A 20035-nucleotide genomic window follows, 5' to 3' on the forward strand; every position below is an offset into this window, starting at 1 on the left:
TAGTACCAGCGATCAAGGGGATGAGCAAGTTGGATACAGCGTTGTACAAGCAAAGCAAAAGCATGGGAACTGCATCAACTGCTTCAAAATCACATGATGCCAAATTGTAAGTTCACTTGATGGAAAATCACTTCTACAAGTAGCACTGTAAACACAATAAGAGCATAGTGTGTTAAACGAGCACCGGCTGCTGGTGATACATTACCCCGAGCACCATGCCCAGTTTAACAGCAATTTTTATGCATGTATTTCATGTTTTAATATTGGGGGCCATTGTAGGACCTAGTCGCATCATTGAGCATGCGTGGTCTGCCATTTTTGTGGCCGTGTGTTTTCAGAAAAGCAGCAATGTGCTCTTCTGCTGTGTTGTCCATTTAATCTCAAAGCAACAATGTATCTCGATGTGCAGGTACTTGTGTTTATTGTCTACAATACTCTGCTTTTGTGCTTGCTAGTACATAGCTCCTCAGGAAAAATTCAATCGAGCATGTATTTTTTAAAACATGATCAGACCAGGAAAATGGACACCAAATCCACTCAGGAATTGGATGCTCAATTGTGGATAACATGTAACTAGTCGTAGTTTGATCGTACTTTGGTCTCAAAAGGTGTTAAGGTGATACAGGGTTGAGAAAATTGGGGTGCGGGGGATTTAATGTAACTCAAAAACCATTCCAAGTAGTATCCTGTGGAGGAAGGAACAGCACTTGCTGGTTTAAACTGAAGATAGACACAAAATGCTGGAGTAACTCATAGGAACAGGCAGCATCTCTGGAGAAGGAATGGGTGATGTTTCGGGTTGAGACCCTTCTTCCTCCAGGAGAGCAAAATATGGAAGTGTAGGTTATATCCATGGAAAAAACACTGAGGAACATTGGCATGACTTGTTCTAAGGAAATCTAATGTATGTAGGTACAGCAGTTATTCCAACTTCCATTCCCACAGTAAATTTATTAAGAATAAACTTACAATTTCATCTCCTTGATTGGCTTTTTCTCTCTTCAGCAAATATTTACTGCAAGTCTGCCCTTAAAGCAATGCGATCAAACACAATTTATTTAAACTATCCTTTGTCAAAGCCCATCCATTAAACTACTGTGTAAACCACTGTGTACTTTCAGTGAATATTTCACACAATATGGACACGTGAACATCAAGTTAGTAGATTTCTTTTAGTCAAAACAAAACATTCAATATAAACATCTTACAAGGTTCATTATTTGTTCATACATGATCAAAACTGCTTAATTCAGTATATTTACAATCAAACAAAAAGCAATGGAATTTGTGATAAGAAAATTATATACAAAGTACATTTCTCAATTTGTATCTACAGCAGAATCTGTGCATCAACCCATGTTAGAGTGTTATTAAAATACACTGTTAGTCTAAAAAAAACTATTTACACATTGCTTCTATATTACCCACCAAATGTAATGCAGAAACCTGCATTGATTTAAACATCAATCAAGATTTAATTTACATGGTTGGCCCGGCTCATTAGTTTACACACATTCTTGGTCTCTGCACCCTGCAAAATTTGTACGATTAACAAAGTATACAAAGCCATGATATTACACAGTGCTGCGCTTGCCATCTGAGTGTTTTGGTTTACTGACTACTTCTCCAATTAGTTTCGGACAGTCATGCAAACCCTTTGCAATTTGGTCACATTTCATAATTAGGTCATAGTTGATTTTGTCAGTTACAACACAGTCTTGCTTGTATTCGGGATGGTGGGAAACAAAGTTCCGCAGCCAACACGCAGCGGTCATCAGCTCTCCTGCAACACATTGAGAAACAATTACATACACAAACAAAATGGTTCAGCTTTTAAACCCACATAAAAGTATTTAGTTTACTCCAATTAACTCATATGCTGCAAAATGACCTGTGGCAAATTTATATAAACACTGTTAAAAAGCAGAGAAGCAATTAGGTTATATTCCAGCAACACTTGCGCTCAGTCCACTTGCGATCAGACTACTGGATCTCCCAGTTGCTAACCATTTTAACTCCCCTTCCTATTTCCTTAAATACTTTTCTGTCCTGGCCTCTTCCATTGCCAGAGCAAGGCCACATGCAAACTGGAGAAACAGGACCTCGTATTCCGCTTGGGCAGCTGACAACCCAGCGGTACGAACATGGAATTCTCCAATTTTAGGAAACCTCTAAGCCCCCTCCCGCCCCATGCCCCACCTGGGCTCCCACCTATTTCTCCCCTTCACCCCCTTCCCGAGCTACTTTCCTCCCTCCTGCTTCACAATCTGCAACTCTTCAATCCTGTCTCACATCTGCTTTCATCTCTGGCCTTTGTTCCAACCATCTGCCTATCAACCCCCCCTCACCTGTGTTGATCTATTACCTGCCACCTGCCCTTCCCCTTTCCAGCCTTCTTCTCCCCCCCCCCCCCCCCACAATCAGTCTGAAGAAGGGTCCCAACCCAAAACGTCACCTGTTCATGTTCTCCAGAGACGCTGCTTGACCGGTTGAGTTATTCCAGCACTCTGTACCACTGTGTCTTAACCAGCATCTGTAGCTCCTCCTTTCTATTTTGGTGCGTGGTCCTTCTGATTTATACACTTCACCCATTTCTTTCTCCCTTTGCTCTCAATACCTTGGAACATTCTGCCACACAAGCTTGGTGACACACAACGTGCAGTAAGATCTGAAACTGCACAGCCAAACAATTTTGTCGTACTGCCAGGGATCATAAAAGAGCCCTTCAGCCAAGCTGATAAATGGCTTTTATGGAAACCAGTGCAATTCTGGATGCACCTTTACTGCAATGAACTTGTGAAAAACAGATGAATCACCTTTAGGTGTAGGGAACCCAGCAGCCTCTGTAATTCATACTAAACTGTCTGATATGCCTCCGTATGCTGGAGTAACTTAGCAGAACAGGCAGCATCTCTGGAGAAAAGGAATAGGTGTCGTTGCAGGTCAAGACCCTTCATCAGACTGAGAGTCAGGTGAGAGGGAGACCCAGTCTGAAGAAGGGTCTCGACCCAAAACGTCACCCATTTCTTCTCTCCTGAGATGCTGCCTGACCTGCTGAGTTACTCCAGCATTTTGTGAATAAATACCTTCGATTTGTACCAGCATCTGCAGTTATTTTCTTACACTAGAGATATGGAAGGGTAAGGTGTGAAAACGAGAGATCAAAGGGGACGAATATTAAAGAAAAATGTAGAATGGATCATTGTTAGCTGAGGGGAAGGTGACAACGAAAGCATATAATCAATAACATTTAATCAGGAGGATGGTAAAATTAGTAGGAGAACTAGGATGGGGGTGGGATGGAGAGGGAGGGAAAGTAAGGGTTACTTGGAGTTAGAGAAGTCAATATTCATACCGCTGGGTTGTAAGCTTCCCAAGCAAAATATGAGGTGCTGTTCCTCCAATTTGCATTGGGCCTCACCCTGACAGTGGAGGAGGCTCAGGATCCAGCATTTTATGTCTATCTTCAGTGTAAACCAGCACCTGCAGTTCCTTTCTACACAAAGGGCGGCACGGTAGCGCAGCGGTAGAGTTGCTGCTTTACAGCGAATGCAGCGCCGGAGACTCAGGTTCGATCCTGACTACGGGTGCTGCACTGTAAGGAGTTTGTACGTTCTCCCCGTGACCTGCGTGGGTTTTCTCCGAGATCTTCGGTTTCCTCCCACACTCCAAAGACGTACAGGTATGTAGGTTAATTGGCTGGGTATATGTAAAAATTGTCCCTATTGGGTGTAGGATAGTGTTAATTTGCGGGGATCGCTGGGCGGCGCGGACTTGGTGGGCCGAAAAGGCCTGTTTCCGGCTGTATATATATGATATGATATGATATGATATTGTGGTCTGCCTTCAGCTGTACCTATCCAAGGTTGCTTTAACATTTGCAAAATTATGATGGTAATTAATGCAGTTATAACTTTTTATTCACACACCTTATGGCATCAAGTCTAATTATAGAACTTCCAAAGAAGAAAAAGTTGTCAATTTTATTATCAGGCAAGCAAAAACCTCCAGGTTAAAGTAAGGGCCGAATGGCCTACTCCTGCACCTATTGTCTATTGTCTAAATGGACCTTTTGGTAGATGCCTCAATTCCAAGTTGATACATCAATTCAAAAGAAATGTGAAGTTGGAACTTTACCTGAAGCTCTCTTTCTGATCAGCTTGAGGTAGTTTAAAATGCTGCATCGCGTATCAACATCTACTTCCATGTTTTCAAGGTAACTGTTTATGATTGGGATTAAACCCGGAAAAACTCCCTCCTGCAACATAATATATAACAAAATCAACAGATCACGACAAGAGACTGTATAATTCTGGAGTAGTTTATAATCTTCATTTACATATGGCCCATCTTTACTTGACAGGCAATTAATTTTTTTACACTGCAATACTGTGGAGATTTTCCATAATGTTGTTCACTACACCAGCCTATTCTGAATGCATCTGTATAGCACAACGAACATTGGACCAATGTTCATACCAACAGAATCAGTTATTTTTTTCAAAGACTGGAATTACCTATTTAAATTCAAACTCTTCTGCACAAAACAATGCTCCAATAGTCCTACAGCACAGAAATAGACCCTTTGGCTCATCCACCCCGACCAGCATGCACCATCTACACCAGTCCCTCTTCCCACGTTTGACCCGTCGCCCTCTAAAGCTTACCATTCCATGTACCTGCCAATTGTCTTTTAAATCCTGTCATAATACCCTCTTCCACTACCTCCTCTGGCAGCTTGTTCCATATACCCATTATCCTCTGTGTGAAAAAGTTGCCCCTCTTACCTGAAACACATGTCCATGGTTCTTGATTCCCCAACCCTGGTAAAAGACTGCATTCACCCTACCGATTCCCCTCATGATTTTAAACACTTCTATAAGATCACCCCTCAGCCTCCTGCACTCCAATGAATAAAATTCTCGTCTGCCCAACCTTTCCCTATAGCTGAGGTCCTCAATTCCTGGCAATATCCTCAAATTTCTCTGCATCCTTTCCAGCTTAATGACATCCTCCTATAACAGGGTGACCAAAACTGAACACAGTACTTCAAATGTGGCCTCAACACCTTGTATAACTGTAACGTAACATCTTAACTTCTATACCCAATACTCTTGAATGATGATGGGCAATGTAATAAACGCCTTCTTGACTACCTTCTGTTTGGCAATACCCAGGGGCCCTATCATTCACTGTGAAGATCCAGTTCTGGCTGACTTCCCAAAATGCAACACCGCTCACTTATCTGCATTAAGCTCAAACTATCTTCACTGTCTATAATACTACCTACTTTAGTGTCATCTGCAAACTTACTAATAATGCTTTGAACATTCTCATCCAAATCGTTGATATAAACCCAGCAGAAACTATCCAAAAGATAGACAAAAAGTGCTGGAGTAACTCAGCGGGTCAGGCAGCATCTCTGGAGAACATGGATAGGTGACGTTTCGGGTCAGGACTAAAGAATAGTCTAAATGCATAATAAAAACAGCGACCACATCATACTCCGAGAATCACTGCTGCAAAGTATTTTGAGAATACTTAGCTGGTGAGCTTCCTGAAACTATGAAACAGCTGTAACAGCAATCCAATTTAGTCAATTGGTTCCAGAAAAATGTCTCAATTTCAAACCGACCTGAAACATCACCTATTCATGTTCTCCAGAGATGTTGCCTGACCCACTGAGTTACTCCAGAATTTTGTGGCTCTATGGTATAAACCAAAATCTGCAGTTCCTTGTTAAAATAGAAATGATCCTGTTAGCTGTAACAGGCCACGATGAGCTAGGAAACAAGAATATTCATTTAGTCACTTACACTTTCCAGCCTGCTCCAACTATCAATCAAATCATGGCTCTTCTACAAATCTCCATTTTCTGCCTTTATAAAAATTCCTATCAAATGGTCTAAAAAGCTTAAATTTTCTACCATTGAGTCTTCTGCTGACGGATTATATTTCCATTACTATTGTGAAAGCACACCACTTCACTGATAATCTAGCTCTAATGTGCATACGATATTTCTTCTCAATCTTTCTACCAGGATCCATCCAAAGGTACACTGCCAAGAATTGAATGTTTTAGTCTGGATGGCATCTGAACAATACTCTATATCACCAATGCCTCCGCTTGTACTCCAAGCCCTTTTGTGATAAGCGTCAACATTCCAGCAGCTGATCGTATGTATTAGGATTCCCAAATTACTTCACCCGTATAACTCTTCCGTGCATTTAAGAAACACACTCAACATATATTTTGTCAAAGTATATTACATTTCACCAAAATGAACTCCATTGTCCATGGCATATCCCACTCCCAACTTGTTGCTCCAATTTGCAATACTTATTGTTTTGTCATTTCCAAATTTATTAATTCAACTATCCCAAGTGTAGTGAAAAATTATGATTGATAAATCTCAGGATACTTGCTGTACTGATACTTGCTATACTCCTATACTGAGAAAACCTAGCTGCTATCCAGTATCAGAACAACAAACCATTATTCTTTAGTTTTTTTAGCTTAGAGATACAGCGCGGAAACAGGCCCTTCGGCCCACCGAGTGAGTCCGCGCCGATCAGCGATCCGCACACATTAACACTACCCTACACACACCAGGGACAATTTACATTTATATCAAGTCAATAACCCACAAACCTGTACGTCTTTCGAGTGTGCGAGGAAACCCGAAGAGCTTGGAGAAAACCCACGCAGGTCACGGGGAGAACGTACAAACTCCGTACAGACAGTACCCGTAGTCTGGATCGAACCTGGGTCTCCGGTGCTGCAAGCGATGCAAGGCAGAAACTCTACTACTGCGCCACCGTACCTCTCATTCAATTCTAAACTCAGAGCTTGGGCTGAGCAGTTTTTTTTCTCATATCAGATTTATAAAATTTCAAACAAGATCCTTCATTCCCTGAAGGACAGGACCGTACAAAATGGGATATTATAAATAGAAACATTATGATCAAGAATTTTATTTGGCTGCACAATAAAAGAAAATTATTGTAATGGTTAAAAAAAATCTTAAAGTCAACAATTTCAAGCAATAGGCTGATTAACAAGGGAAACTTTGAACAAGGGTAACAAGTCCACTTTGAACAAGGGAAACAAGGTCAATTTGCCATTTGATACATCCTGTTTCAGTATGTTTGATAAATGTGATTCAACCTCCACATACTAAGAGCAAAAATCAGTCTTGGCTGAATTCATTTCTTACCTGAAAACTAAAGATTATTGTGCACATGGGAAGAGGGAGCTCGGGCAATTACCAAATTGAGGCAGGTTACCAGAACAAAACTAAACTTGTATAGTTTTGATCAGGTATTTAAAGTTGTATCTATATTACCTTCTGGATGAGAGCACGGCTGCAAATCATGGACAAGTAATCCAACCAGTGTTTTCCCATACCTTGCCGTTAATGATGGTGTCTACGCTCATTAATGCAAACTCCTCAGAATCCGTATCAATGCCATTTTGTGCACAAGCACAGCCATCGACAACTGGGTTTCCAGCTGGAAGAGAGAAACCGGAACTTAAAATTAGGTTTTACCAATTTTACATAGGCTAATACATAGTATTCAAACCCAACTGTGTTGTGGATGAAATTTTGAAGTAAGCACGCAAACACTGCAAGTAAAGAGTATTCCACCACTCAATTGACTCGCAGCTTGTCGATGACAGAAAGGCTCTGAGTGCTAGGAAGTGAGTTACTTGCACGATACCCAGCCTCTGACCAGTTCTTGTAGCTGCCATCCACACAAGTTCCTGGAGGATGGTAACACGATGATGTGATTGCAATGCCACTGAATGTCAAGCAAAGCTTTGACTCTGGTCAATGATGATCAACAGCCCATGCCCGAACACTGACAACTTTAACACATGCAGGAATGGTGAGTAATGGTATTAGACTTGCTGAGAAATAAGGAACGAATTGAATATTAATAGATAATCAGTGATCATCCTACTTCTAAGCATATGATGGAAAGATCATTGACGAAGCAGCTAAAGATGGTTGTTTCTGCATGACGTGACAAACTCCTTCAATGATATTCTGTGATAGTATGATTTGTCAATGACCACAACCATTTTCCTTTATGCAAGATACAACAGTGTTTTACCCCAGCTAATTATTCTTATCAGGCAACCGAATCATCCTATCAACAAGTAGAGAGCAGTACTGACCTACCATCTATTTCATTGGAGACCCTCAGACGATCTTCAATCAGACTTTACCTTGCACTAAATGTTATTCCCTTTATCCTGTATCTATACACTGTGGACGGCTTGATTGTAATCATGTATAGTCTTTTCACTGACTGAATAGTCTTTTCACTGACTGGATAGCATGCAACAAAAAAGCTTTACACACTGCCTTGGCACACGTGACAATAATAACTAAACTTTAGTTTTACCAAAGGTCTGATGTCAGATGTGGTGAAATGCTACCTTGATATCAAAAGCAGCCACTCACCACGTCTGGAATTCAGCTTGAGTCCATGTATGGATCACGGCTTGAAGTCTGAATTCAAGTTGCCCAGATAACATCCAACCCGGGAATCAGTAAGTAGTGATTAAGTGCTGCTTGATAACATTGTTGCAACACTTTCCATTACCTCACAGATGACCAAAGATAATTAGTTAAAAAGCTTTGCCTTGTAAACAGGAAACACCCAGGCAATTTTCAATTTCTGGGAAGATACCAGTGTTGTAACTAATCAGAAACTGTATTGCTAGAGACAAAAACAATGTCCCCATGTCTCTGTAGTTCAGAGCTTATATGGAGGTTGTAGTGTTTAATAGCCTGATGGTTGCAGGGAAGAAGCTGCAAATATTTCAGCCCGAAGGCTTTAGCATGAAGACTTAGCTTGCCAATCCTCGCAGAAAGATTCTTTCAAGAATCACTAGAGTCAGGGGTTCCAGATTATTGGAAAATTGCTAATATTACTGTTGTTCAAGAAGGAAACGAGACAGAAGAGTGGAAACTATAGGCCGATTAGCTTCACATCAGTGATTGGTAAGATTTTAAAGCCCATTACAAAAGGTGAGGTTTCTGAGTATTTAGAAGCACACGATAAATTAGGCCGTAGTCAACATGGTTTTTTGAAAGAGAGATCTTGCACGACAAATCTGTTGGAATTCTTTTGAGGGAGTAAATAGCAGGATAGACAAAGGGGAGTCAGTGGATGTTGTTTACTTGGATTTACAGAAGGCCTTTGGTAAGGTGCCACAGGTGAGGCTACTAAAAAAGATGAGCCTATGATATCATAGGGAAGATACTCACATGTATAGCAGGTTAGCTGGATGGCAGAAGGCAGAGTGGCAATAAAGGAGGCTTTTTCTGGTTAGCTGCCAGTGATTAGTGGAGTTCCGCAGGGGTCAGTGCTGGGACCACTACTCTTCAGTATAGAAATGATTTGGATGAGGGAATTGAAGGCTTTGTGGCCAGGTTTGCAGATGATACGAAGATAGGTGGCGGGGCAGGTGGTGTAGAGAAAGCAGGGATTCCGCAGAAGGACTTGGACAGGTTGGGAGAGTGGGCTGAGAAGTGGCAGATGGAATACAATATAGCAAAGTGTGGAGTCATGCATTTTGGTAGTAGGAATAAAGGCATATACTATTTTCTAAATGGGATGAGAATTCAGAAATTGAAGGTCCAAAGGGACTTGAGAGTGCTGGTGCAAGATTCCCAAAAGGTTAATTTGTACGTTGAATTGGTAGTAAGGAAGGCAAATGCAATGCTTCGAGCATTTATTTAGAGAGGGCTACAATACAAAAACAGGGATGAAATGCTGAGGCTTTTCAGGCACTGGTCAGACCGCACTTGGAGTATTGGGCCCCAAATCTGAGGAAGGATGTGTTAGCATTGGTGAGGGGCCAGAGGAGGTTCATGAGAATGATCCCAGGAATGATCGGGTAAACATACAGTGAGTGTTTGAAAGCACTGGGCCTGGACTCACTGGAGGATGAGGGGGGACCTCATTGAAACTTACAGAATAGTGAAAGGCCTTGATAGAGCGGATGTGGAGAGGATAGTGGAAGAGTCTTCGACCAGAGTCCATAGCCTCAGAATTAAAGGACATTCCTTTCGGAAGATGAGAAGGAATTTCTTTAGTCAGAGGGTGGCGAATCTGTGGAATTTATTGGCAGATGGCTGTGAAGGCCATGTCAATGGATATATTTAAGGCGGAGATTGACATATTTTTGATTAGTAAGGGTTTCAGGGGATGTGGTTTAGGGCGGGAGAATGGAGTGGAGAAGGAAAGACAGATTCATGATTAAATGGGGTTGAGAAGGAAAGAGAGATTGGCCATGATTGAATGGCGGAGTAGACTTGATGGGCTGAATGGCCTTATTCTGCTCCGAGAACTTATGAACACGAAAGCTGATGGTTGTTCAACGAGCAGGAGTACAGTTCTCTGCTGAGACGTTGATAGGTGGTAATTCATTGATTGATCCCTTGCTCACATTTGAAGCAATGTCATGAGGTTTTATGGGTCAGGAGTCAATTAAGGCTTTCAGGGACTGTCCTGCCATTGGGACATGATGCACCTGTGGGCTGTGATGGAGGAGAACAACATGTTGCTTGTAAGATATGATTCTGCAAGTATGACTCCATCAGGGTGTAAATTCTGCGAGCCAGTTTAATGCCCATGTTTGCAAACTCTAGTAATATCATGATCACCTCCACAAAGGAATAGCTATGCAGAAGAATCGGATTATTGAGTTAAACATATTTAAATTCAACAAATGGAGGGATTTGAAGATGACTCTTGGGTAGTTTCTCTCGATTACTAGTCTGCAAACTTAACTGCTGTTCAACACAAGTATGTTTTGCTGTTATGGTATTAAAAGTGCTATGTTATCTAATCATACGAATGGAACAAAAAAAAAAGACAAATCCGTTTTTTAGTTAATTTCTTGTGTCCCCCCACCCCCAAAAGCTGCGTAAAACATAAACTAACCTGACTATTGCAGTGCAAGAAAAACATTTTTAGATATTTATTAAAATCTTGGTACTTAGTGATTTCTAGAGGAAAAACTATCTTGAAATGACAGTTGGAAGTAGCTTAAATTTTTACCTTTGTAGATGTCTTTCTTGAAGTAGAACATTCCTTGACGAACAGCGTCACGCTTTTGAGCTACAATCAAGTTCTCATCCACCTAATCAAGTAAAAGCACGCCCATTAGATTTTAAAACTTCAGTTCTACATACGACATTATGATTTTATTAGATTTTGCTAATGAACATTGACATATTTATAGCCGATGCCTTCACACCGTTGATGTTTCCAACCTGCTAAATCCACTCCAGATTGCACCATTGTTTCAGAAATTTAAAATATGTGCAAAGTCATGTATACTGGACAATGGGCAGAAAAGCCTGCTCTTAAATTTATAAACTATTAAGGCTAAATAAGCATTTGAAAAATATTATGAAGGCAAGCTACATACTTTAGAAATACTGGAGGTTTGGCTTAACGGCAACACTTCGGGTACATTAGGCAAAAACAGACAGTCAGATTATAAATAATAAATGGAAACAACATATAATTTGGTTCACCATTTCAAAATACTGGCCACATATTTCTACCATCCCGGTACCATAATGTTTTTTCTACCATTTCTACCATAATGTTTTTTTCCCTGAATTGGCCAAAAATAAAATTTAGCAGATCTTTGCTTAAACATTATGCCAGTGAAAAAGTCATGTTTACACCAGGCTAAAAATATTGCAATTAATGCTGGCTCTGCCTCTCACTTAATTAATCATCACTGCAAGTTTTCACACAGGCTCAAATATTAAGTTCTTAAGTGCAAGAATACCGTACCTTGGAATTTTTTTTTTTAATAACAATCAATTCAAGCTTTTTATATAATTGAGGCAATGCTTCTACTTTCACTATTTTCGGACAATGAACAGCTTCATAAGCAAAGATGAAATGTTAGCCATTGCCAGTGCGATTAAAGAAATGCAGAATATCACAAAGAACAACGTAAATTTATCTTCGAAAAATGCAATTACGACGTTGCTATAATTTACCTCTATTAACCTTGGTTTGGAGAGGGAAATGAAACAAAGCTGTCCATTCCTGTTCACATTTGGCACTCTAAGAATATGGAATGCTTGAATATCAAATAAGCACTGAAGCACATGTTACTGACCAGACGTTTGCTTAATTTCTGTTTGCTTGTACATATGGTATTTATCACTACTTAAGTAGCAAATATCTTATGCACATGCAAAGGGTTAAAAAAAATTACTGTACAATTCAATTGTAAAGGTATATTATGATCCATTCAAATTAATCAAACTGGGAGCACTTTTGAAAAAGAAAATCTTAAGTAATGGTGTAAAGAAACATTTGTGCAAAATGCGGCATGATGGCGCAGCATGATGGAGCTGCTGCCTTACAGTGCCAGAGACCCGGGTTTGATCTTGACTTTGATGCTGTCTATACAGAGTTTGCGCGTTCTCCCCGTGATCTGTGTGGGATTTGCCCGGGTGCTCCGGGTTTCCTCCCACACTCCAAAGACGTACAGGTTTGTAGGTTAATTAGCTTCGGTAAAGATTGTAAATTGTTCCTGGTGTGTAGGATAGTGTTAGTGTACAGGGTGAGCTCTGGACCAGTTATGCTGTTTTGCTGACAGCATAACATAGACCTGTTATGCTGTTTGTTGCAAGTACAAATTTAATTGTTCTGTTTTGGTATATATGACTATTAAACATTTAAGGGTGTTGACAATATTATAAATAGAAGGGAAGTGCAGGAATCAGGGACCAGCGAGTAGGAAGGGCACGGTGAGCCAGATGCTAAACCATCAGCATTTCCAAATTTTTGGATAGCGGACTATCAGTTTTACTGCATCAAATGGAGCCAATGCCCTGTTTTAAACAGTAAAACGTCTTGTTTAAGCAATAAACTGGCTTAAATGTCCCATGAATCAGCTGATAGAACATCAAAAGTGTATTCTAATAAATTATACAGCAATGAATAGATATGAAAGACCACGGAGTTCACTCTCGGTTTTCAGCTTCTGAAAAAATGTATATTATTCTTTCGAGATGAAAAGAAAATTTAAATGTACTCAAGTCAATTTAGTTCTATTTGCATGAACCACCAAGACCCTAATGGAATTTGATCGGGAGTGTTTAGTGTGGATCATACCTTAACCAGAAACAAATCAGATAATTACCTAGCCCTTATTCTCAAATAGGTGATAATTAACTGAGGAATGACGCACACATCCAGAATTTATGATTCCTTAATTATATACACAAGTTCAATTTGAAAAATTACTTTCAAGCAACTTGTAAAGTAATTCATCTCAACAAAACAGTTCGGATAATTACATGCCTCAGGTTCTCTCCAAAGACCAGCCTGAAATGGACAGCAGCCAAATTTCAAGAAAGGCAAAACATTTTTAGTATGTACTTTATACTTCAAGGTTAGATATTAGTGAATGTAGAAAATGAGCAGTTACAATTCCCAGCAAGAAAAAGCAAACAGGATATTCCCAATTTTTAATCCTTTAAAATGTGTTTGCCGTATTCAACTTCACCACTACCAAAATCCAGAAAGCATATTTTGTTTAAATATGTTCAATTAAATTTGGCAGAAGAGGTGAGTGACTGGAGCTCCATTCCTCATTGATATCGGCAATAGCCATCTTTAGTTTAAAAATATTCAGCAGTTCTGGATAAAGATAAAATATCGTGTAATATTCTCCAGAAAGAAAGTGAAAAAGGAAACAGAAAGAGATAACCACAACATTTTCCAATAGTGACAGTGAAAGACAATACTCAATCATGGCTATATTACAACAAGGTTTAAAAAATCAATGGAGTTTTCTGAATCTAAAGAATCTGATTTTCATGATGGTTAATTTTAATCAGCTTTGATTTCCAAATTACATGCAATTAAAATGCATTCACATCACCCTTAGGATTCTTAAAGGAAATTCAATTATTCAGAGAAAAACAAAAAATCAAGTGTATGATGCCGAAGAGAATCCACACTTGTGAAATGTTATGATATAGAAACATAGAAAATAGGTGCAGGAGTAGGACATTCGGCACTTTGAGCCAGCACCGCCATTCAATATGATCATGGCTGATCATCCCAAATCAGTTCCCCGTTCCTGCTATCTCCCCATATCCCCTGATTCCGTTAGCCCAAAGAGTTATATCTAACCCTCTCTTGAATACATATGTAATTTAGCTGTTAATAAAGCACTCCTATTCTTTTTGGAATATTTCATTTTCCAAAACACCATTTTTATTACAGGAATCACATTTGGCCAGCCTTAATGCAGCAGGTCCAAACAATTAAAAAAAAAACCAAATACAGGACCAGTATTTGTTAAAGATCGACATTTTCTGTCTCTAGTACTTACTATGGAGAGTGGGACAAGAAAATCCAGTTTGTAGGAAAGGATCACTCGAGTTAGCAGCACCACAAAGACCACGTAAGCAGAATTCTCAAAATCAGTCAATTGAACCTGTGAACAATTCAATTTGAGTTAGCGAATATAGAGGTTTAAACAGCCATGTTGAGGTTACGGTATCAGTTTATCAATATAAATACTGTTTTCATTCTTTAAAGAAATTGTGGCTCTACAAAAGCTTACGTAAATTCATAAAAGCAGAATGCACATATTTTCAAGTTTCAGATATCATGTCTTTCCATCTCCAGGAATGTTAAATGCAGTCTGTTGTGTGCCAGTGTGCACAGGGTCGTGATTCACATGAAAAGATCCTGATCTACTGTTTGCTTAAGGTAGATTGCAATATTCATCCATTACGCAGCGATGGGAAAACTACAGAATGCAGACATTGTGACTATTTCAACTCGTGCAGAATAGACCAAGGCAGAGCTGCATTGATTCTGAAAAACCATGAAATGTTAGTGAAGGAAAAGACTAATTCTGCCATTTGGAGGATGGGCATCAAGTGGTCAATTTGAAAATAAGAGTTCTATTAGGGTAAGGTTTAAGGAAAACCTTGCTGAGGATGACGGGAACATGTTACAGCATTGCAACTCAAAAGAAACACATGTCAGAAGGAAACAAAGGGAACAAAAACAGCTCAAGGGGAGTAGTTTTAGAATACTTTACAAAAGGTTAGGAAAACAACAGAATTTCCTGACCTTCTGAAAGGGGTAAATGGGATCTCTTCGGCACAAGCTGTTTCAAGGTGTAAAGCCTGATTACAGGAGTCAGTCAACGTTGCAGAGACAGATTCAGCCATCAGTTCCCACTAAATAAAGACAGAGGCTAGCTAATCAGTGGAGCATTGGATTTTTCACCCTTCAGTTTCACACTAGGGAAAGTTGTTATCTTTAGGCCAGTTCTCAATAGAGAAAAAGCACTTGCTTGCTTCCTGCTAGAGACTTGGTTAGTTGTACATATTTGTAGCTTCAAATATGCATATATTTGGGTCTACTATACCAGGAACTCAATTTGATTGACGACTCAGTTGTCCATGTGCACACAACTGGCACATAGAGTGATATAGTGTGGAAACGGGCCCTTCGGCCAAACCTTCCTACATCGGCCAACATGTCCCAGCTACACTAGTCCCACTTGCCTGCGTTTGGCACATGTTCCTCTAAACCTATCTTATCCATGTACCTGTCGAACTGTTTCTTGAACATTGCGATAGTCCCTGCCTCAGCTACCTTCCCTGGCAGCTCGTTCCATACACCAACCAACCTGTGTGAAAGTTACCCCTCAAATTCCTATTAAATCTTTTCCCCTTCACCTTGTACCTATGTCCTCTGGTCTTCGATTCCCCTATTCTGGGCAAGAGAGTCTGTGCTTCTACCTGATCTATTCCTCTCATGATTTTATACACCTCCATAAGATCATCCCTCATCCTCCTACGCTCCAAGGAATAAAGTTCCAGCCTACCCAACCTCTCCCTATAGCTCAGACCCTCGAGTCCTGGCAACATCCTTGTAAATCTCCTCTGTACCCTTTCTAGCTTGACAACATCTTTCCTATAACATGGTACCCAGAACTGAACACAATACTCTAAATGTGGCCTCACCAATGTCTTATATAACTGCAACACGACCTCCCAATGTCTATACTCAATACTCTTTTCACTGATTAAGGCCAATGTGTCAAAAGCCTTTTTGGCCACCCTATCTACCTGCAAGGGACTATGTACCTGCACTCCTAGATCCCTCTGCTCTACAACACTCCCCATTCATTGTGTGGGTCCTGCCCATGTTCGACTTCCCATAATGCAAAACCTCACATTTCTCTATATTATATTCCATCCTCAGCCTACCTGGCAAACCAATTAAGATCCAGCTGCAATTTGTCACAACCATCTTCACTATCTGCAATACCACCCACTTTTGTATCATCTGCAAACTTGGCACATGTTTAACAGCTTGATTTGAACCTGCATAATAAAGTAAACTTTCCATGGTCACATGGCCAATGACCCTGCAAGATTATACCATTGTTTGGCTGCATCAATCAAGATTTGCCACGCAGTGTCCAACAACCCAAGAAACAAGTGTAAAAAAGACCAGCTGATATTAATCCAATAGTCAAGATGGACAAGCAGTAGAGATGAGCCCCACTGAGATCAGGAACTTATTTATGTCAATACTGATGCTTCATATCTAATCTAAGTGCCCAAATTGTTCAATACCCAATCCTATTATTGCGGAAAATCCCATACAGGAACAAGCACACTGGTCTCTCGACATAACATTTTGGGGTTCCTATATCTCCGTTTGATCTTACGGGCCTTTTCTCATTAAAAAAAAAACCTGCCATCCCAGAAATCAATCTGCGGTAATCCTCACTGTATTGCTTTTTTTTTTCAACCAGAAGGCCTTCAATTAAGTGCCGTACAAGAAAATTAGACCCAAAGTATTATGGAAATGGGGTATAGTAAAGATATAGCGGCATGGATTGGTTTATAGGCAGAATATAGTAGTTAAAACAGGTCATTTATGGATAGGGACGTGTGGTGAATAGGATGCCAACTGATCACTACTTTATATCAAAGATCTGGTTGAAGGTACAAAAGTATTATGTATCCATGTTTGCTGATGGTACAAAGCTAGGTGATTATTTAGGCCTGCTGGAGGATGCAGAGGGGCTTTGGGGAGAAAGACAGGCCAAATGAAAGGGCAATGGATGGAATATTATATGGAAAATATGAGGCCAACAGTATTTCCCAAATGGCAATAGATCGTTGGTATCCTGTGGAATTTGTGTGCCGTAACAGTTAACACTGCTGTGGCCAAACTCCAGGAACCCAGGGTTGTAGGTCGTCCTGTGACTACATAGCCCAGGGCTCCAGTTTACCTCTACATCCCAGAACTATTTCGGTAGGTTATCTTGCTACTGTAAATCACACCTTGGTGTAGTTAAATGGCAACAGTCAAAGGGGGATTGTTGGATGTGCAAGAAGTCTCAGAGCTAAAAGGGAGATCCGAAGAGTGGGAATGATCTAGTCGGAAGTGGCGTGACTGGGCTGAATAGTCTTTCAACGTGATAAGTCTGTATGCAAATCAAAATTAACCTGCAAGTGCTGTAGACAACTAGGAAGGCAAATGGTAGACACATGGTTTACAACAAAAAGACACAAAGTGCTGGAGTAACTCAGCAGATCAGCCAGCATTTCTGGAGGACATGGATAATGTGATATTTTGGGCCTGGACCCTTCTTCAGATGGTACGTTGGCCTGTATTGGGTTAAGTGAGAGTTTGGAGACTCCATGCTCCAATTATAAGGAGCACTGGTGATATGTCTTGTGGAATATGTACATATCTAGCCGTCTACCTAATGGTCATTAAACTTGCAACAGGATCTCCAGATTTATTCCTGGTATGGCAAGCCTTAAGCACGAGAAGAGATTATAGAGATAAATAAACTGGGCATATACTCGAGTCTGAAAGCATAACAGGAGATCTCATTGAAGCACAAAATTCTAAGGGCTTGCCTGGTTATATTGATGTTGAAGTTTCTCCTGGTTGGGGTATTAAGATCCAGGGGGCCATGGTTTCAAAATAAGGGCAAATAAATTCAAGACACAGATGAGAAAAAAGTTCTTTACCCAGACGGTAGTGAATCTTTGGAATTCTCCAAGCAAGTGGACCGTGGGGGATCAGAAGCAGAGTATATTCAAGATAGAGATCAATAGATTATTAAATATTAAGGGAATCAAAGGATATGGGGTTTGTGCATGAAGCTGGCATTACGGTCAGCCATGATCTTATTGATTGGCTAGCAAGCATGAAGGAGGCTGAACAACAGACTCCTGCTATTCCTTTGAGCATTTGTGGATTTTACCTCCAATAAAATCAAATTACCACCTTAAAGAAGTAATAAGCTGGAGCTCTGATCATCACTTAAATTATTTCAGATTAATTTAATAGATATCAGCAGAACAGATGCAAGAAATCATTTTATTTTAAATCTATTTAAAGTAGACACTGCACAGAAATTTCATTTTTTGCACGTGTTTTAAATACTCCAAGGTGGAAGAGACCACGTGTGCAACATTAGTTATGTCCAAAGATTGGGTACATGGCATTTTTGCTCACTTGCAGATTTTTGAAAGGTAGTACAAAATTAAACGATGGATTTTTGTTTGGGTGCAAGGATACCAAAGTTTGAAATTTCTAAAACTTTTGGGAACTGACTGCAGTAGTCCAAACTATACACTAGCTTCTATCTTTAAAATGTTTTAAAACCAGGGCATAAAATGGTGGTCTGATACCAAATCAAATCAAACTCCTTTCTTCGCTTATTTTACCACTCAAATATGTCAAGCAACATCATTCAAAATTGCATTTTGTCATCAAAGCAAACACTTAAGTATTTGGTATTATAACTTAATTAAATGTATTATAGTATTACAACTAATGCAGTTACATCAATACAAGTGTGATATTTACCTCCATTGGTCGAAATTCAACTCTCCATCCAATTTCCGAATTTGGGGGAGGTGGTTTAAACCTCATGGTTTGCCAGTTGGTGGATTGTATGTTCTATCAATAGTCAAATGTACAAGTGTTATTTTAATGAAAATTGTTTTCCATAATCTAAGCCCTATTATATGTCGCAAACACACATTTTAGTTTGCATGCATTTGAGTTGAAAGAGTTTCTTCTAATATGATGACAGAATCAATACAAGAGAAATAGGTCTTTAGTTAGACAGGGAGCTTTCTATATTACAATTTTCAAAAAGGTTTAAAAGCACTGCAAATGTTAACCTTTAACAAACAAATTGGAAATAAACCTTATGTTAAGTAGTGTCTTGGAAGGAAAATACCTGTCAATACTGAGTGGAGTAGTAGTTTCCTTGCCTCAAGAAGAAAAAGAAAACTTGCTTTGGAGACCAGTGAACCTTTCTTGCTCTGAACCAAATTTTGGAATTTGGACACGAGACATAGAACAGTACGATGAGGAGAGATAGGGACTCTCCCATTGCTTCAAATACCAGACATTCACATTGAAATTTCTTCAGGGGCATCAGTAGATCGATACCGACACACTATTTCCTTTGGCTAAGGAATCTAAGAGCAGGAGTTGCAGCCTCGGGATGTGGAGTGGTCACAAGAATGAAGGAGGAACTGCATTCAGAAGACTTGGGGGAAAAAAAGGGAATTTCTTACACCAGCAGACGGAATGCTCAGTAGATTTTTTAGAGATCAGTGAAATCAGAGTCATCTTTGGTCGGAAGATGGAGTTGATGTAGATTAACCAGTTTTGCATTGAATAAGGGAGATGATTTGAGGGATTGTACTCGTTCCGATTTCCCTAATACACAAGAGTATATTTTCTTTTTGTCCATTTTCTTTTTGTTTTTTACATTCAGAAACATCAGTATTTGTTCAACAAATCACAGAGGTGGGCATTTGAAACAGTGCTTTGAACTGTTGGGTTGGGCCAGGGAAGGGCAAGTCACAGATAAGAAATTGGAGGTGTTTTCTCCTCATATTGTACCTGCCATATTCAGAGTGAAGTACAGCTGGCTGTAAGCTCGACACGGTGTTTAACA

At 39.9% G+C, this 20035-nt stretch overlaps 1 protein-coding gene across 1 annotated transcript in view; it reads right to left on the bottom strand.

Annotated features, from left to right (window-relative positions):
- Positions 1–1217: 1217 nt before the first annotated feature.
- Positions 1218–20035, bottom strand: part of gclc (glutamate-cysteine ligase, catalytic subunit) — a 56164-nt gene continuing 37346 nt past the window's right edge. The window contains exons 12-17 of the mRNA XM_078398919.1: positions 18928–19020; positions 14396–14500; positions 11080–11161; positions 7409–7512; positions 4138–4258; positions 1218–1783 (exon numbers count right to left, since the gene is read on the bottom strand). Coding sequence (XP_078255045.1) covers positions 1575–1783; positions 4138–4258; positions 7409–7512; positions 11080–11161; positions 14396–14500; positions 18928–19020 — 714 coding nt within the window. The 3' untranslated portion in view covers positions 1218–1574. The remainder of the gene's footprint in view (positions 1784–4137; positions 4259–7408; positions 7513–11079; positions 11162–14395; positions 14501–18927; positions 19021–20035) is intronic.

Source organism: Rhinoraja longicauda, chromosome 5, assembly GCF_053455715.1.
Source record: "Rhinoraja longicauda isolate Sanriku21f chromosome 5, sRhiLon1.1, whole genome shotgun sequence".
NCBI lineage: Eukaryota > Metazoa > Chordata > Chondrichthyes > Rajiformes > Arhynchobatidae > Rhinoraja > Rhinoraja longicauda.